At 31.7% G+C, this 16,763-nt stretch overlaps 1 protein-coding gene across 5 annotated transcripts in view; it reads left to right on the plus strand.

Moving 5' to 3' along the window:
* The window catches only part of LOC127560571 (solute carrier organic anion transporter family member 4C1-like), a 177,497-nt gene that overhangs the window by 69,793 nt on the left and 90,941 nt on the right, over positions 1–16,763 (plus strand). For all 5 annotated transcript variants that reach the window (XR_007953364.1, XM_051995280.1, XM_051995289.1 and 2 more), the window contains 2 exons: positions 9,108–9,252; positions 10,230–10,425. Coding sequence is in view for 4 of the 5 variants with exons in the window: in XM_051995280.1 (XP_051851240.1) it covers positions 9,108–9,252; positions 10,230–10,425 (341 nt within the window). In the remaining variant the exon portion in view is untranslated. The remainder of the gene's footprint in view (positions 1–9,107; positions 9,253–10,229; positions 10,426–16,763) is intronic.

Consider the following 16,763-nt stretch of genomic DNA (forward strand, 5'->3'; position numbering starts at 1 on the left):
GATCATAGGTGAATTAGTGATGAAATAAGGAAAAGGAGATGCCTAAGCCCCTTGCAGGCAGGGGTTATCATTTTTATATCTCTAGTGTTTTACCATAGCATTGTGCATAAATTTTTAAACGTTTAGAATATATCAGTGTAGGAAAATTATAGTAGAGAAACTCCCTTCATCAATGCAAAACAGCCACTCTTTTGTAATTTATAATTTTAGAGAGTTGTTTGAGGCAAATAGAGGATAAGTAATCTGTGGGAATTGTAGAGTTGTTAGAGGCAAGAACAAACTCCTGTCCAAGTCTAACTTTCCATCTCCTATATGATACTGCCTCTCACTTTACATATGAGAGGTTCTTAAAAAATGTTCGCTAATTTAAAATGAAAAGTAATGAAGCCAGAGGCAAAGCCTTAACATCCTAATTAGTATATTTATTGCTTTAACTTTTAATTATTTGATGTTAGTGTCATTATCATTCATGAATGTTATACTTTTATGAAAAAATGCAAACCAAGAAATAAAATATATGCAAATGAGTTGAAATGACTTGTTTATTAAATAAATAAAAAGCAATTTTAAAAGATATTTCTTGTGTACTATAAAGAACTACAGATTGAAAATTCCTAAGGAAATTTTTAATAAAGATACCCATAATAATGTTTTAAATGTAAATGCAGTTTACAATTCTTTCAAGGGAAAATTTAAGAACTCTTATCTGGAACATTATTTGTTATCTTTTATAAGTAAAGGGATCCATGTAGCCAGGATGCAAGTTCCATCGAACTTTAATGATGAGAACATTTAATGGTGAGAACTTGAATTTCATTTAGAAATAAATGAACAACCATTGTAGTAGCAATTGTAATTGCTAACCTTTACCTAGCACTTCAAAGTTTGCAAAAAGCTTTATGTATGTTATCTCATCTTATCCTCACAGCAACTCTGCTCAGTGCTAGGTTTTGATAAAGAAAATATTTTACTCTAAATGCTATCTGATTCTTGCACATGTTTTTTCTATAGACTGGCAATTCTTGTTTGTTTTTTTGTTAATGGCTTCTATCTAGCTTTTAAGGTATTATTTCTGACATATATTCTAGTTTTCCTTCTTTGTTCTGTTCATTTCAGTTCTTTTTTCTTTGGATTCTAATCAGATCAATTTAATTCATAGTTTTTTCTTGCTTGGATTTGACAATTCAACACTTTCCAGTTCCTTGGTTGCTTTTTTTTTTTACCTTACTGACCTGGTATTGATCTTAATGTAAGATGTTGCTTATATTAAAACAGACTATATAGAACTTACCATGGCATTTTGTGTGACCCACTGCATCTATTAACGCCCAATTGCTCCCTTTTTGCTATACCTTGATTGAAGTCCAGAAGTTATAAAAGAATTCTGAGGTCCTCTAAGAAATTTTTTGTAATGCAAAAATAATGAACTCTGCTTCAATTATTTCATTCTTTGCAACAGTGCTGATGAGCATACTTTTTCTTCAGTTTAGTTGCTTCCTTATCTGAGGTGATATCATTATAATTTCCCATTTAGGTTATAATTTCTCACTTAGTTTCAGACCCCAAATTGTATTGTCCAGCTTGACTACTCACTTTATTTCCAAATATGATTCCAAATAACCATTGACTAGTACAAAAAATGAAATATACTATTAAATGATGAAGATTTGTTATACCAAAGGATGTTTGAAAGAATGTCATTTAAGCTCTGAAAGCAGTCTAACGATATTATGAATAAAGGTAGAATTCAGATTGGAACATATTTAGCATGTAAAGGTGTCAAATATTTGGAAAGACCCAACATAACTTTGATTTATCTCTTCTCCTAAAATTCCAATATCTTTACTTAATAATATTACTTTCCCTATGCTTGATTCTATAAAGATTTTCAGTTTAAGATGTAAGCATTAAAAGAATGATTCATAAGGGCATGGTCTAAGACAAAAAATGTAAATCTTCATTAAAAAATTATAGAATTTTAGACTTAAAAATGTAAAATCCAGGCTAGCTCCCTGGAAACTTCAGGATCAGCCAGTCAGGATAAGTAAAAGTCCTTGGTCTTTAGGTGGAGAAATGAAGGAGACAAACTGCCTGGAGTTTTGCCAAAGATCTCTTCACAATTTTGGAATCCAAAATCTCCACACCTTTCTCCTCCTCCTACTGTGGCCAAGTGAGACTGGCTTCTGTCACCCTACCCTCTAATCTTTGCCTAAGATTATATTTACACCAAATCAGCATCAGTGGTAAAAAGGGCTGTTTATCCAAACATATGCTAATAGAGTCATTGTCTTATTTCAAATAAGTAATTAGCCTTAAGTGCTCCCATGTCTGACTCAAGTACCTATTCAAAGTTTCAGCCTTTTACATTGAAACTTCTGCAATCACAAATAATCATTCAACCAATAAATTAAATAAATGAAAAAAGTATTTATTAATCACTTAATATCCATATCTTAAGATTACAGAAATAACTTTGCGTTTGGGAATGCCCAGGATAAAGAATCTAAATGGGAAATGAAGTAATTTTATGCAACACAAAGAAGCAGAAATGAAAAGTTTCTTTTTCTAGATGTAGGTTGATAAGCCTAAATTAATAAGAAGTCTGAAAGAAAAGAAAATGTGGAGCTTTCCAGTTTGACATTATCTTTCATCAAATCACTTCCAAAATATTTAGGTGATGTGGAAAATTATTAAATTATCATAATGTTAATGTAGATGAGATTAAGAAATGGTGAGAGAATATTTGTTCCACATTGAGCTGAATAAAAGAATTAGAATGTAGCTGCATCCTTTTATAAGACAATTCATGTAACAACTATATAATAGAAAGTAGAAGAGTGGAAAATTAATTTGGTATATGCTCTGAGAAGACAAATGAATGGCATCATTTACATAGTTTCTGTTCATATTTTCCTATTCTAAGAGATAACAACATTAAATAAGTATTGATAGTTCATCCCTGGTTTGGCAGTTCTACTTTTTATACTCTGTGGGGAAATATAGGAACAATTATTTGTAGTATTGTTATGATAAATAGCTATATGATACTGCCATTTTCTCTGCCTGCCTTTTCCTTTGGATATGGGATCAAAATCCAAAGTTTATCTGAAAGCAAAGAGTAAGCATTTTACAGAAATTAAATTTGCACAAATCTAGTAAGGCAACTCCTCTTCTAAAAAGTAAAATAGCATAGCATGATGCATATAGAGCTGTCCTTAGAACTAGGAAGATCTGGATTTAAATCTTGTCACTAACACATACTGCCTATGTGACTCTGGGTAAATCACTTTGTTCTAATTAACACTTTAGGAATACAAGAATATGGGACAGTTAGGTGGCGCAGTGGATAGAGCACCAGCCCTGATGTCTGGAGGACCTGAGTTCAAATCTGGTCTCAGATACTTAACACTCCCTATCTATATGACCCTGGGCAAGTCACTTAACCCCAATTGCTTCACCAAAAAAAAAAAAAAGAATATAGCAGAACATTGTTTGATAGCTATCACAAGATTATGTGATGATCAACTATGATGGATTTGGCTCTATTCATTGAAGTAATTCAGACCAATTCCAATAGACTTGTGATGGGAAGATTTATATCCAGAAATAGGACTACAGGGACTGAATTTTGGATCACAACATAGTATTTTCACCTTTTTTGTTGTTTTCTTGCTTTTTTTCTTTTTCTTTTTATTGACTTGATTTTTCTTGTGTAGCATGATAAATGTGGAAATATATTTAAAAATATTGTATATATTTAACCTTTTTTGATTACTATCTAGAGGTAGAGGGAAGAGAGGGAGAAAAATTTGGAACACAAAGTATTACAAGGGTAAATGTTGAAAACCATCTTTGTATGTATTTATTAATTAAAAGCTATTAAATTAATTAAATTAAAAGCTATTAAAAATATCTATTAACATCTATCAAAATATCTATTAAAACTCTTTGACATCAAAAACCCATCCTTTTAAACAGTGCTCTTTTGCTGAAGATGTTAAATGGATTTGAATCATTGCACAATACATATTTGAAGAATCAAAATTGTGAATAACTTGAAGTCAATGACTACATAGAGATATAAAAAGATTGAAGTATATTACCAAATGTAGTGTGTGTGCAAGAAGAGGGATAAGATTTTGTCCTATAAATGGACGATTGGAAAAGGGATTGAATTTATGTAATGAGAGTGATATACAGTCCAAGTGCTATAGAAATTTTGGAATACACACACACACACACACACACACACACACACCCCCACAACTTACAAGAAGATTGCCTGTGCATGAGATAAATCTTTTGTGAAAGATTTATAGGAAGATATGGACAAAAATTATTCATGGATGGGTTACCAGCTATACCACTTAATAGAGAATTCTTACTTCTCAAATTAATAACTATGCTAAGTCCAGGTGCACAAATTCTTTGAGAGAATAACATATTGTAGATTAGTAAAAAGACATTTTTAAAAAGGAGAATTAACAATGACAATCAAGGAAGGTTTCATAGAAAAGTTATCTTAATTGAACCTTAGGTGAAAAAGATGAGCATTTTAAGAGAACGCAAGGAGGAAGAGCCTTCCAACCATTTTGTGAAAACTATATGTATCATATTTGACAAATGATTCCCTAGACTTTTCCTGAAGGGAAGCCCATTGAAAACTAAGACTGTCAATTCTGTTTTAAAAAAAATTACATCCAATCTATTATGTATCTTTGGAACTTCTGCTCATTGCCCTACTTCTGCCCTCTACTGTCAATCAGAACCTATCTACAAGCTTCCATAAGAAAGCTCTTAAGATACATTAAGATAGTTTTCATATCTTTCCCTATGTAATCTTTTGTTTATCTTTTCTTTAATATCTCAATTTCTATATAACACTAACTTTTTTGAGTTCCATTTTTTCCATTTCCCCCCAAATATCATTAATTCCTTCAACTGATATTCACATAAAATGATCAGAAGACCTGTCCTAGTTATCCTTCCCTGAAAGCTTTCCAAGTTATCCATGTCTTAACCTCTACAACTTACTCACCACAATGGGTATGTGTGGGTGGAAGTAAAACCAGGTACCTCAAAAAAAAAAAGAAAAGAAAAGAAAAGAAAAAAAAAAAACAGGTACCTCTCTTTAAGTCCACATTTTGCATCAACACTAATTTTATTCTGCTTCCTGATCTAAATTTTGTAGTTTGGACTACACATAACTGTACCTTAAGGACAGAAGTTTATTTGGACTATCAGAAGATACAATAACCACTACTAAGACCATCTGAAGTCACTCAATATTAGAATTACTTCACATATTTTCAAAGCAAAAATTGAATTAGAGTCTTCAAGCTCTGTGCAGGTAGAAATTCATGACCAGGGAAAAAAAAGAAAGATTAGAAAGACAGAATTAGAATTAGAGAAGACAGAAAATAAGTATATAAAGAAAAACTCATAAGTTCTAAGAAGTAAAAGAACCCTAGGTAAAATCTTAAAAGGAGAAAATAATTATACTCCAGTGTGCTAGCCACATTATTTGGATGCCAAATATTATGTTTGCCTAAAAAATCTTTTATGGATAATTCACACAAGGTAAGCACTCATATGGACACTCTCAAAGATACTCATAGACAATCCCAAGATTTCTCTGAAGAACTTTGGAATCAGTTGAGAGACATGGAACACATTGGTGTAAAATAATAAATAGCTCAGCGTGGTATTGGTGCATCAAAGAAAACATTGTACTCTATGAGCAAAGCATAATTGCAAGTAGGTCAAAAGAAATGTGAGATGTGCAAATTAGAGACATCTTTATGTATCTATGTATCTATGTATCTATGTGTTATTGTATCTATGAATTATTTTTCCCAACCTGTGATAGAGCTTTCTAAGCGCATATTGCTGTGATCAACCACAGTTGTCTGTTCAAGAAAAGACAACCACCAATCATGGATAATGGAATAAAAGTTCTTTCTGTATTTTTTAACTGTTTTTATCTCTACCTATATTTTTAATCTATAAAACCACAAGAGCTAAATAAATAAAATGAAAACCTTAAATTACAGGAAGACCTAGATAAATATAATTTCTTCAAAATGACTTTATCAGATTTTTAAAATTTCAGAGCACTTTAAATCAATTACCTCCTTTGATCCTTTTTCTCTGCCTGTCTTAAACTTAAGTTAATCTTATAAAAGGATAAGTTTGAAGGATAGGAAAAAGAAAGAAATTATGAATCTGAATAGAATTTTGGAAAATATAAATTTTATAGACTTGGCAATTATTAAGTGGAATCTGAAAAATTTTATTCATTTTTTTCAGCATTTGTAAAGCTTTGTAAAAATCGATCTATCAAACAAAACTCAAATAATTGCAGATAAGTAGAAATATTAAATAGTTCATAATGTCATCAGAATTATAAGGAGTACAAGGGTTTAGAGATCTTAATGATATTATCCCAAAGAATTATCATGGAAACAAGAAATAAGTATATTAAAACTATGTCAATAAAAAACTTATGGTATGAAGTTAAATCAGTCCTTGGGGAAGAAATATCAGGAAGTAAATATCAAAAAAGAGAACAGGAGAATAAATTATTTCATAATTAAAAAAACCCTCCAAATCAACAAATTAGTAACCATCAATCAAAAATATTAAATGTTTTAGAACAGAAAAATAAAAAATTGTGAAAATAAAAACTATTGAGCAAAATGAAATAAGCTAGTTAAAAAAAACAATAACCAGCAAAATAGATAGACCAAGAAAAAAAGCATTAGAAATCATAATTAGTCTTGGCTCTTCCCATTTCTATATCCCATTTCTGTATTCCCATTTCTATTAGTTGTTATGTCTTGTTGATCCTACTTTCATAATTTTTCTCAAATTCACTACACTGTAATGCTCATATAAACTTCTTAACCTAGTTCTACTCTTTGCCTTTAATCTTTTAAAAATTTTTTGCATAAATAAAAAAGTTCAGGAATAAAGCATCCAAAAATAATAAAGAGAAATACAAAGTAGTTTTAAGAGGGAGACAATTGGGAGAATAGAGGTGCCAAAAGAGCATATGTAGAAGGGATTAATTTGTGCAAAGTCCCAGTATAGGAGATGGAATCTCACATTAATAGATAGCAGCTCAACTTATCTACGACAAAAAAAATTGTGAAGAGGATAATATGAAATAAGACTAGAAATAAGATGTATTGTGAAGGATTTTAAATGCGAAGCTGAGGAGATTAATTTTTTTTTCTCCTAGAAATGACAAAGAACTACTAAATAATTTTGAGTTAGATCATGATATGTATTTTAGGAATGTCCATTTGAAAACTGTAGTGAATAATTTGGAAAAGAATGCAAGAAAATGCTAAGTAGGAGAAACAAAGCCATTTAGCAGTAATCTATCTTTTTTCAGGAAATGCCTGAATATTTCTAACAAAAATAGCCTCTTCTGTAGAAACAACTTATTCTTTTTCGTTAAGTATATAGATATGGAAACTGGAATCCTAAATTCCAACAGCTAATAGTCCATTTTTCTTGGGATGTTGTATGCATGCATAGAATAAAATCAAATAAGGATTGTATGTTACATTGGAATTACACATAGATAGTTTTATGTCAAGTTGACAAGGTTCAGATGCAGGATGGAAGACATTAAGTTATAGTTTTGAAGTGCTGAATTTGAGATGCTAATAAGATATTCAAATAGTGATGTCCAGAAGGCCATTTATAATTCAGTATTAGAATACAAAAGAGACATTATGGCTGAATATACATATTTGAATATACAAAACACTAAAACTTTTAAATGAGAGAGAAATGATATGGAGAGGAGTAATAATGATGACTAAAGTAAAGTCCTCAAGAAAATGGAAGAAGATTTTTTTGGCAAGAAGCAAAGTTCATAGCAAACTCTGAAAGAATAGATTAATATTATAAAGGTTTTGAGACACAATAGAAGATGAAGGAATGAATAACCTCACAATGATCTTGCTTTTATCAATAAATTAAAGATAATGTTATTTGCTAAATTTTGTGAATGATAGGAGAATATGACTGACTTGAGAAAACAAAAGGTGTAAAATAGAGGAAATATTACCAAAGTATCAATAAAGGTGGCATAAAAGAATTTCTGTACATTATTGAATTGAAATAAGAGGTTATGGATTTAGATGGATACAATCAGCATGACTAATTTTTTGCTAAATTTATCAGAGTTGATGTAGCAAAGAGGTAAGTGGATGGTCATGATTCAAGAATTGGCTATGCCTATTAATCATAATGTAATAAAGCAAGGGGAGAAAGATTGAAAAGTTGAGAAGAATATGTAATTGAACGGAGTCAAACTTGTGAAAGGAGGCCATATTTTTTATTGGAGGAAAAAAGTAAATAATTGTTAAGGCAATTAATAATGTCATCACTATGGAAAAATTAATCCACATAAAGGAACACACTGTTTTCAGATATTGTATATATTTACATATGAGCAGTTAATATAACACTTAAAGTATGTCTCAATTCCTCATGTAGTCCACTAGATTCAATGGACTATTTCTTTGTAATATTTTGTCAGTATGTATTTTGAGTTCTGTTTAGTACTTTGCCCATGCTCACGTTTTTTTTTTTTTTTTTTTTTTTTTTATCTCATCTACTTGACACCTAAAATCAAACAACAGTGGTGGTGTTATGAACAATAAAAATGCATTTTAAGCATGTGCTAGTACCTTTTTTATATTAATAAAATTATAGATTTTATGCTAGAAGGAACCTTGGAAGTCATTAAATCTATCCTCTTCATTTTATCAAGGATATTGAAATCTAGAAAGGTTAAATGACTTGCTCAGGATCATATAAGTAGTAAATGTCTGAGGAAATATTCATATCAGAGACTTCCTGACTTCTAGTATAGCACTGTACTATAAAATTGCAAAAGTACTATAAACTTATTTATATTATTTATCAGTGGTTTCTTTTTAAATTTACTGTGTATGAATTAAGTTGGGGAACTGTGCAATTTTAACATGTGATGGCTAAAAAGTATCTTTTCTGGTTGTTAAATTATTCTTTTAATGAAATACAATCATTTACAATGCAGTCACTAATTTGAAACACTTTACTTATAGATTTTATTGAAGAATCCTGCCTTTATGTGTTTAGTTCTATCAACCACCACAGAAGCTTTGATTACTACTGGATTTGCTACCTTTTTACCTAAATATATTGAAAATCAATTTGGAAAATCATCCAGCTATGCAGCTACTCTTGGAGGTAGAGTGTCCTCCCCATTATATTAACATTATTAGATTTTCATTTATTCTAGATATAAGCTATTAAATAATTTTATTGTTTAAAGTTTTAGTTTACAGATTTTAATATGGCTCTTTTTAAAACTCCTAAATGTATAAAAGAAAAGATTCTATAAAACAGAAGTGGAGAGTCAGCATGGTGTAGTGGATAGAGAGTCCAACTTAGGCCTTTGATTAGGGTAGATCTGGGTTCAAGTCCCACTTTCTGATATGTTGACTGTGTGACCTTTGGCAAGTCATTTAATTCTCACAGAGTTCTTTTAGATTATTAAATGGCATTAAGTGGCAGCCAAATGGCTGATTTGCTTTGGTAGAAAGAATTCCCCAGTTAAGAGTTCTTGGTATGAATGAAATTACAGATCTGGATTGGAAAGTTAGAGTCAAAGTTAAATTGGTGAAACTCAGCAGTTGCATAATAAAACCTTGGAATAAGAGTGAACCCTAGAATTCATATATCTTAAGCCTCTTATGTTTATAGATAAGGTAACATATCCAAAAGAGTCATTTTATTAAGTTTTAATATTCCTGAAACAAAGGCTTTATTTTCATAACTTCTACTGAGCCATGGCAGGTTATTGGATATTTCCGTGTATTTGGGCTTTTGATAAATCATCCTGTTAGGGATATATTTTTAGTAGAAAGGGATGTCCAGAATCATCTTCTCTCCATTACCTTTTCTTTTTCAAATCTACTTCCCTTCCTATGACTTTTATAATTTCTTTCTTGGCTTTTGCTTTCCTTCTACTCCCTCTTCCCTTCCCTCCCCCCCTTTTTTTCTTCTATTTTCTCGGCTTTGTCACTTGTCTTTTTGGTAGAGAAAGATCTGCCTCTGTTAACTAATTGAACAGATGACTTACTTTTTTTTCTGAATATTATTATGAATTGTTCTGTGACTGACTGTGTCTCATGCATATTATAACCTTTTTTATTTCTTTCTAGGTATTGTTTTAATACCAGGAGCAGCTCTTGGGCAGATTTTGGGTGGTGTCATTGTTTCCAGATTCAGAATGTCTTGTAAAGAAGCTATGAAGTTTGCAGCACTTTCATCTGCAGCATCATTTTTGCTGACTATGACTTTAATTTTCATGAAATGTCCAAATGAGGCATTTGCTGGAGTTTTTCAACCATATAAAGGGTAAGTATATCTTAATTTTTTTGATATTTTGTTATCACAGTCCAAAAAGATATTTATTAGTCATTACAAAGTATTTACCAAATAGATACTATATGTATTTAATGCTATATGAAGCACCCTATATGAGTTTATAAGTCATAAGACATGGTTTCTACTTTCAAGGAACTTAAAATCATGTGAAGACAAATTTTGTACTTGTGAAAATTTGGAGGATATTAAAAATAATAATGATAGTAATAATAGCAAGCATAACAATTTAAATTTTGTACTTATTAATTGTACAATAAAAATTTGGAGAAAAAAGATTTGTATTAGTGTTGTCTTCCCTGTCTTTGATACTTGATCAATGATATCCCTTCCTTCCAATCCATCAACTCCTTCAGTAATAATAGTATATAAACTTTAAGGTTTGTAAAATGATTTACAAATATTTCATTTTATCTTCACAGCAACTGTGGGAGATTGTGCTATTATTATCCCCATTTCATAGAGAGGGATGACTGAGTAACTGAAATTTAAGTGTCTGAGGCCATATTTGCACTCAAGGCTTCAAGCCTGACTTCAGGTTCAGTGCTCTATTCATTGTACTATCCACTTGCCTCAATTCTCATAATCTACACTTTTATTCCATTTTATCTGTGCACAAGAAGTACAATATTTTTGATCACACCATCACCTATAAATATTCTATTTCAATGATCAAAAAAATGTTAAATTCATTACTCACCAGAATTTCCTATTTGTACTTATTATATCTCATTCTTTCTAAACAAATTCATCATTCTTATCATAACTACTAATCTCTTCATGATTCAGTGCTCTTCCAGACCATGACCTTATTCCTTTCTTTTCTTCTCAAACTTGGCTCTAAATTTTAGCTTGGTTTCACAATTATATCCTCTCCTCAACTTTTGTATTCCTTATCTTTTACTGGCCTTGCCTTGCTAAAAATTCCTTGATGACAACTACCCATTCCCTGTCTCTCCTCTTTTTACCTGTGCTGTTCATCCAATTGTACCAAGTAGGTCTACTTCAGGTGGATGTTCTCTAGTCTAATCATTACTGCATAGCAGTCTTTTAATTCTTCCCTAATTTACTTTTCTTTTGTAGTTCCTTTAGTACCTGTTTAGAAACTTCTCCCAAGTGCTTACAGTATCCCATCTTATTCCCCTTAGCAGAGAGCCTTGCCTCATATTTAAGTATGAAAATAGAGGACTTTATCTTAAAGTTTCTTCTTTTCCCTTTAGTATATACCTCAAAACCCTTTTATATCTTCCTTCACTTCATTATCTGAGGAAGATGTGACTCTTTTCTCCAAGGCTAGTGTTTCTACTTATTGCCTTTAACTCAAACCTTCTTATCTTCTCCAGGAGACTGTCCCCTCAGTAACAAAGTCATATATAGAATGCTTATTAAATTTGCAGATGGCAGAAACCTTGAAGGAATAGCTGACTACTGTATAGCAAGCTGATACTTTATCATTAATCAATTATCTAATAATGGAATATAATATAAAATTTGGATTTCCTAAAGCCACCAACAAGAAATTTCTTCAGAGGTATGCATTTACTGCCTTCTTCAAAGGGTATAGTATAGACGCTTTCCATAGAATATTCACCTACTAGAATATTCTCCTTCCCACTGTTCTGAATTCTTAATAGTTTAAAACTATGCTAGAAGGGGAAAAGTAGTAAAAAAAGGTCAAAGATAATAAGATAAAACTTATTTATATATTATTATAGAGGACTGTTGCAAATATAGGGATAAATGTAAAACCTCATATATTTTGGTTCAGACAATTTTACAAATACAAGACGAGGAAGGTCTTACTAGATAGTAGTATGTTTCAAAAAAAAAAAAAAACCTGTGGGTTTTATCCAAATGATCACGGCAGTGAGGAAAGTCAGTATGATCATTGCCTATATTTAAAAAAGCATAGAAACCAGAGATCTGATGTGAGAGACCTGTAAATGTAGGATACTGGATTTGTTCAGAGAGCTGTGTTTTAAAAGGACAGTGATAAAACCGGAGAGCCTGTAGAGCAGTCAGTCAATATGCATTTTAAGCACATATTATATGCTAAGTGATAGTCATATGAAGAAAGACCAAAGACAGTTTTTACTCTCAAGGAACATGGACTCTAATGAATAAAGGGGAGACAACATGCAAACAACCATGTGCAAATAAAATATATACAGAATAAAATGGAGACTACAGAAGGAAGGTATTAACATTAAGGAAAAAATCAGAAAATGGATCTCATAGAGGATGGAATTTTAGCTTGAACTTGAAGGAAGCCTGAGCAACCATGAGGTAGATATGAGAAGGGAGAATATTCCAGACATGGGGAACTAGCAGTGGAAATGCCCAGAGTCTAGAGATAGAGTATGTTGTGTGAGAAATGGCAAGGAGGCCAGTGTTCCCGGATCATAGAACATAGCAAAGTAGAAAGTAAAGATGTAAAAAGACTAAGTCAGAGGGTGAGGTTATGAAAAAGTTTTAATTCCAGAGTCTTTATATCTGCTTTTTAAAAGTGATAGGGAGCCACAGATATTTATTGAATAGGGGGAGGTAACATGATTTTACCTGCACATTAGAAAGATTAATTTGACAGCCAAGTAGAGGATAAATTTGAGTGGGAAAACTTGAGGTAAGAAGGCAAACGAGAACTTTGGAAATTAGCCCAAGTATGAAGAGATGGAGTGAAGTGGGGAGAGACTTGAAGCAGGAAGATTAGCCATGACTAGTGCAATAGTCCCATCATGAATGATGAAGGCCTATACCAGGATGGTGGCCAGGTCACAGGAGAGAAGTGGAGTATACAGGTGAAGGACATGTCAAAAGACTAGATATTAGGTAGGTGGGTGGTGATGAAGGAGTTAAAAGTAGAAGATAATACCTCCATTCTGAATTTAAATAACTGGGAAGATGGTGGGAACCATTGATAGTAATAGGAAAGTTGAGGAAAAGGAAGAGTTTAAGAGGAAAGATAGTGAGTTCAGTTTTAGGCATGCTGAGTTCAAGATATCAAGAAGACAGCCAGTTGGATAGGTGACTGAAGATATAAAGCTGCAGGTTAGGAGGGAAATTAGAGCTGGCTGAGTAGAGCTGAAAATCATCAGTTTAGAAATTATCACTAAAACTGTGGAAGCTGATGAGATCACCAAGTGATATAAAGAAAAAAGGAAAGAGGGCCCAGGACAGAGCCCCCAATGGAAAATATTCATTGTTCCTAGGAGGAATACAATTGGCCTTTCTTTAGAAAACTGAGGAAATAGGTAGGAAGAGAACCAAGACTAGACTTTGAAGCCCTAGAGGGTAGTCAATAGTGTTAACAGCTGCAAAACAAGGTAAACTGGAGATGAGGGTTTCAAAGACAAGAGGGTAGTAGTCAATAGTGTTAACAGCTGCAAAACAAGGTAAAATAAGAATTGAGAGCAGAACCAGGAGATCTCTGTACACAGCAAGAGCAAGATTATATGATGATCAATTCTGATGGACTTGGCTCTTTTCAACAACAACATGATTGATGCCACTTCCAGTGATCTTGTGATGGAGAGAGCCTTCTGCACCCAGAGAGAGGACTGTGAGAACTGATTGTGGATCACAACATAGCATTTTTACTCTTTCTGTTGTTGTTTGCTTGTATTTTGTTTTCTTTCTCCAGTTTTTTTTCCTTCTTGATCCTATTTTTCTTGTGCATCAAGATAACTATAAAAATATGTATGCATATTTTGAATCTAACATATATTTTAATCAAGTTTAACATATATTGGATTATTTACCATCTAGGGGAGGGAGTGGGGTGAAGTGAGGGGAAAATTAGAACATAAAGTTTTGCAAGGGTTAATGTTGAAATGTTATCCATGCATGTTTCAAAATTTAAAAACTTAAATAAATAAATAAAAATAAAGATAAGAATTGAAAAAAGGTCATTAGATTTAAGCAAAGATCATTAGTCTTTTTTGTTTGTCATGGATTCTTTGACAATTGGGTGAAGCCTATAGTCACCTCAGAATAATTTTTTTAAATTTATAATGAAAGGAAATGCTGAATGAATTACAGTTACAAGTGAGTGAAAATAAAAATGTGATTTTTTTCCCCAATGGACCCCCTGAAGTCTCTGGTCCAGGTAAATGATAACAGGCTTCCATAGTCATGATGATTTATTTTTTAAAAATTGTTGATGTGTAATTTGGAGAAGATAAAATATTGTGTGGCATATGATAGTTATCTCCAGGTATTTGAAAGAAAACAAATTAGATTGATTTTTGGCATCAGAAGGCCAGATTTCTGTTTCAAGGAATGTTAAGTGGAAGTTATAAAAAAAAAAAAAATTTAGGCTTGATTTTAAGAAAAAAATTCTCAACAATTAGACTACCCCAAAGTGGATGGACTGGATTGGGAGGTAACATCTACTTGTTTAGACTTGTAATAAAGGATTTTATTTTTCAGTACAGGTCAGACTAGATGGCTACTTTCTTTGGTTGGTTTTTAGGTTTAGAATGAACTAGAAGTTTCAACTGGGTCAGTTAGGTGGCACAGTGGATAGAGCATCAGCCCTGAAGTCAGGAGGACCTGAGTTCAAATGTGGCCTTAGACACTTAACACTTCCTAGCTGTGTGACCCGGGGCAAGTCACTTAATTCCAATTGCCTAAGCCAAAAAAAAAGAAGTTGCTTAACTCTGAAATTCTGTGTTTCTGTGGTAGTTTGGGAAAATATTAACTTTAAGAAATATTAACAAAATGATCATCAATACTGGAAAATTTGCCCAATCAGTTATTTAATGTATATTCAGAAATTAATTCTAAGAACTTCTCTAAGTATCATTCATACAATGCAGTAATGCCCCCAAAGGTATAGTTTCTATGACAAAGGTGGTATTGGCATACAGAAATCTGCACACACACACATACACACACACACACACACACACACACACAGCAAAAGAGAATTGGATGTTCTAATTGCTAAAAAAAAAAAAAAAAAAAAAAAATTAGTTTTTTCCCAATTAAACATTAATTTTCTTTTCTTCACAATTCTCCCTTTTCAACTGAACAATAAAAAGAAAATTCACATAAATAATGTGTAGTCTGGCAAAACAATTCCCATCTTGGCCATCATTCTTCATTTTTGAATCCATCACCTCTTTAACAGAAAGTAGATAGAATGCTTCACATTTAATCCTTTGAAATCATAGTTTGAATTGCACTAATCTGAGTCTAAAGCTTTCAAATTTTATTTTTCTTTATAATTGCCCTTATATAGATTGTTATCCTAATTCTTCTGACTTCATTATGCATCTGTCCATAGTGGTATATGCAGTTTTTTCTAAAACTGTTCATTTTGCAGTTTCTTAATGTTTTTCTTAGTTTCTTTGCTGTATCCTAATACAGTAATATTCTATTATATTCATATACCATAATTTAGTTAGTTATTCCTCATTAGATAGTTACACCTTTAGTTTATAATTCTTTGCCACCATAAGAAAAGTTTCTATAAATACTTAAGTACCTGTGGGTCCCTTACTTATAGCTTTAATCTCTTGGGATATAGTGATATAACATCTACTTAGTAGTAACTTTGGAACTATAGTTCCATATTGCAACTCCACTAGCACCACATTTGTCATTTTCCTCTTTTATTAACTTTGCCAACAATTAAAGTTTGCATCTGGTGATGGTATGGTAAGGTAATGGTGAGATAAAATCTCATAATTGTTTAAATTTGCAATTCTCTAATTATTGGTTATTTGAAATATTTTAATATAGTTACTGATAGCTTTTAGTTCTTCATTTGAAGACTGGTCATATGCTTTGATCATTAATTGAGGAATGATTCTCATGTTTATATATTGGAATCATTTCTTATATATCTTGCATATATTACCATTATGGAGAAATATACCATGAAGATTTTTCCCCAATTACTTGTTCCCTTTCTAATTTTATCTACATTGATTTTGGTTGTACAAAACTGTTTCAATTTTATGTAGTCAAAACTCTATATTTGATTTCCTGTAAACCCGATTTTTCTCTTGTTTGGTTGTAAAAGATTATATACTCTGACCAGAGTGAAGTTATATTAGTAATGCAGGATTAGTTCAATATTACTAAGTTTGAAACTGAATAAACTATAGTAATAATTTAAATAATTTAAATCAGATGATTATATAAATAGATGCTGAAAAAGGTTTTGATAGCATTTTTGCAAAGGTTCTTTCTTCCTCCTCTAATTTGCTTGTTATATTATCGTTTATGTTTAAGTCATGTATCCATTTATAGTATATCCTATGAAATGTTGGTCTGTATTTAATTTCTGCCAGCCTCCTTTCCAG

Source organism: Antechinus flavipes, chromosome 1 (genome assembly GCF_016432865.1).
Source record: "Antechinus flavipes isolate AdamAnt ecotype Samford, QLD, Australia chromosome 1, AdamAnt_v2, whole genome shotgun sequence".
NCBI lineage: Eukaryota > Metazoa > Chordata > Mammalia > Dasyuromorphia > Dasyuridae > Antechinus > Antechinus flavipes.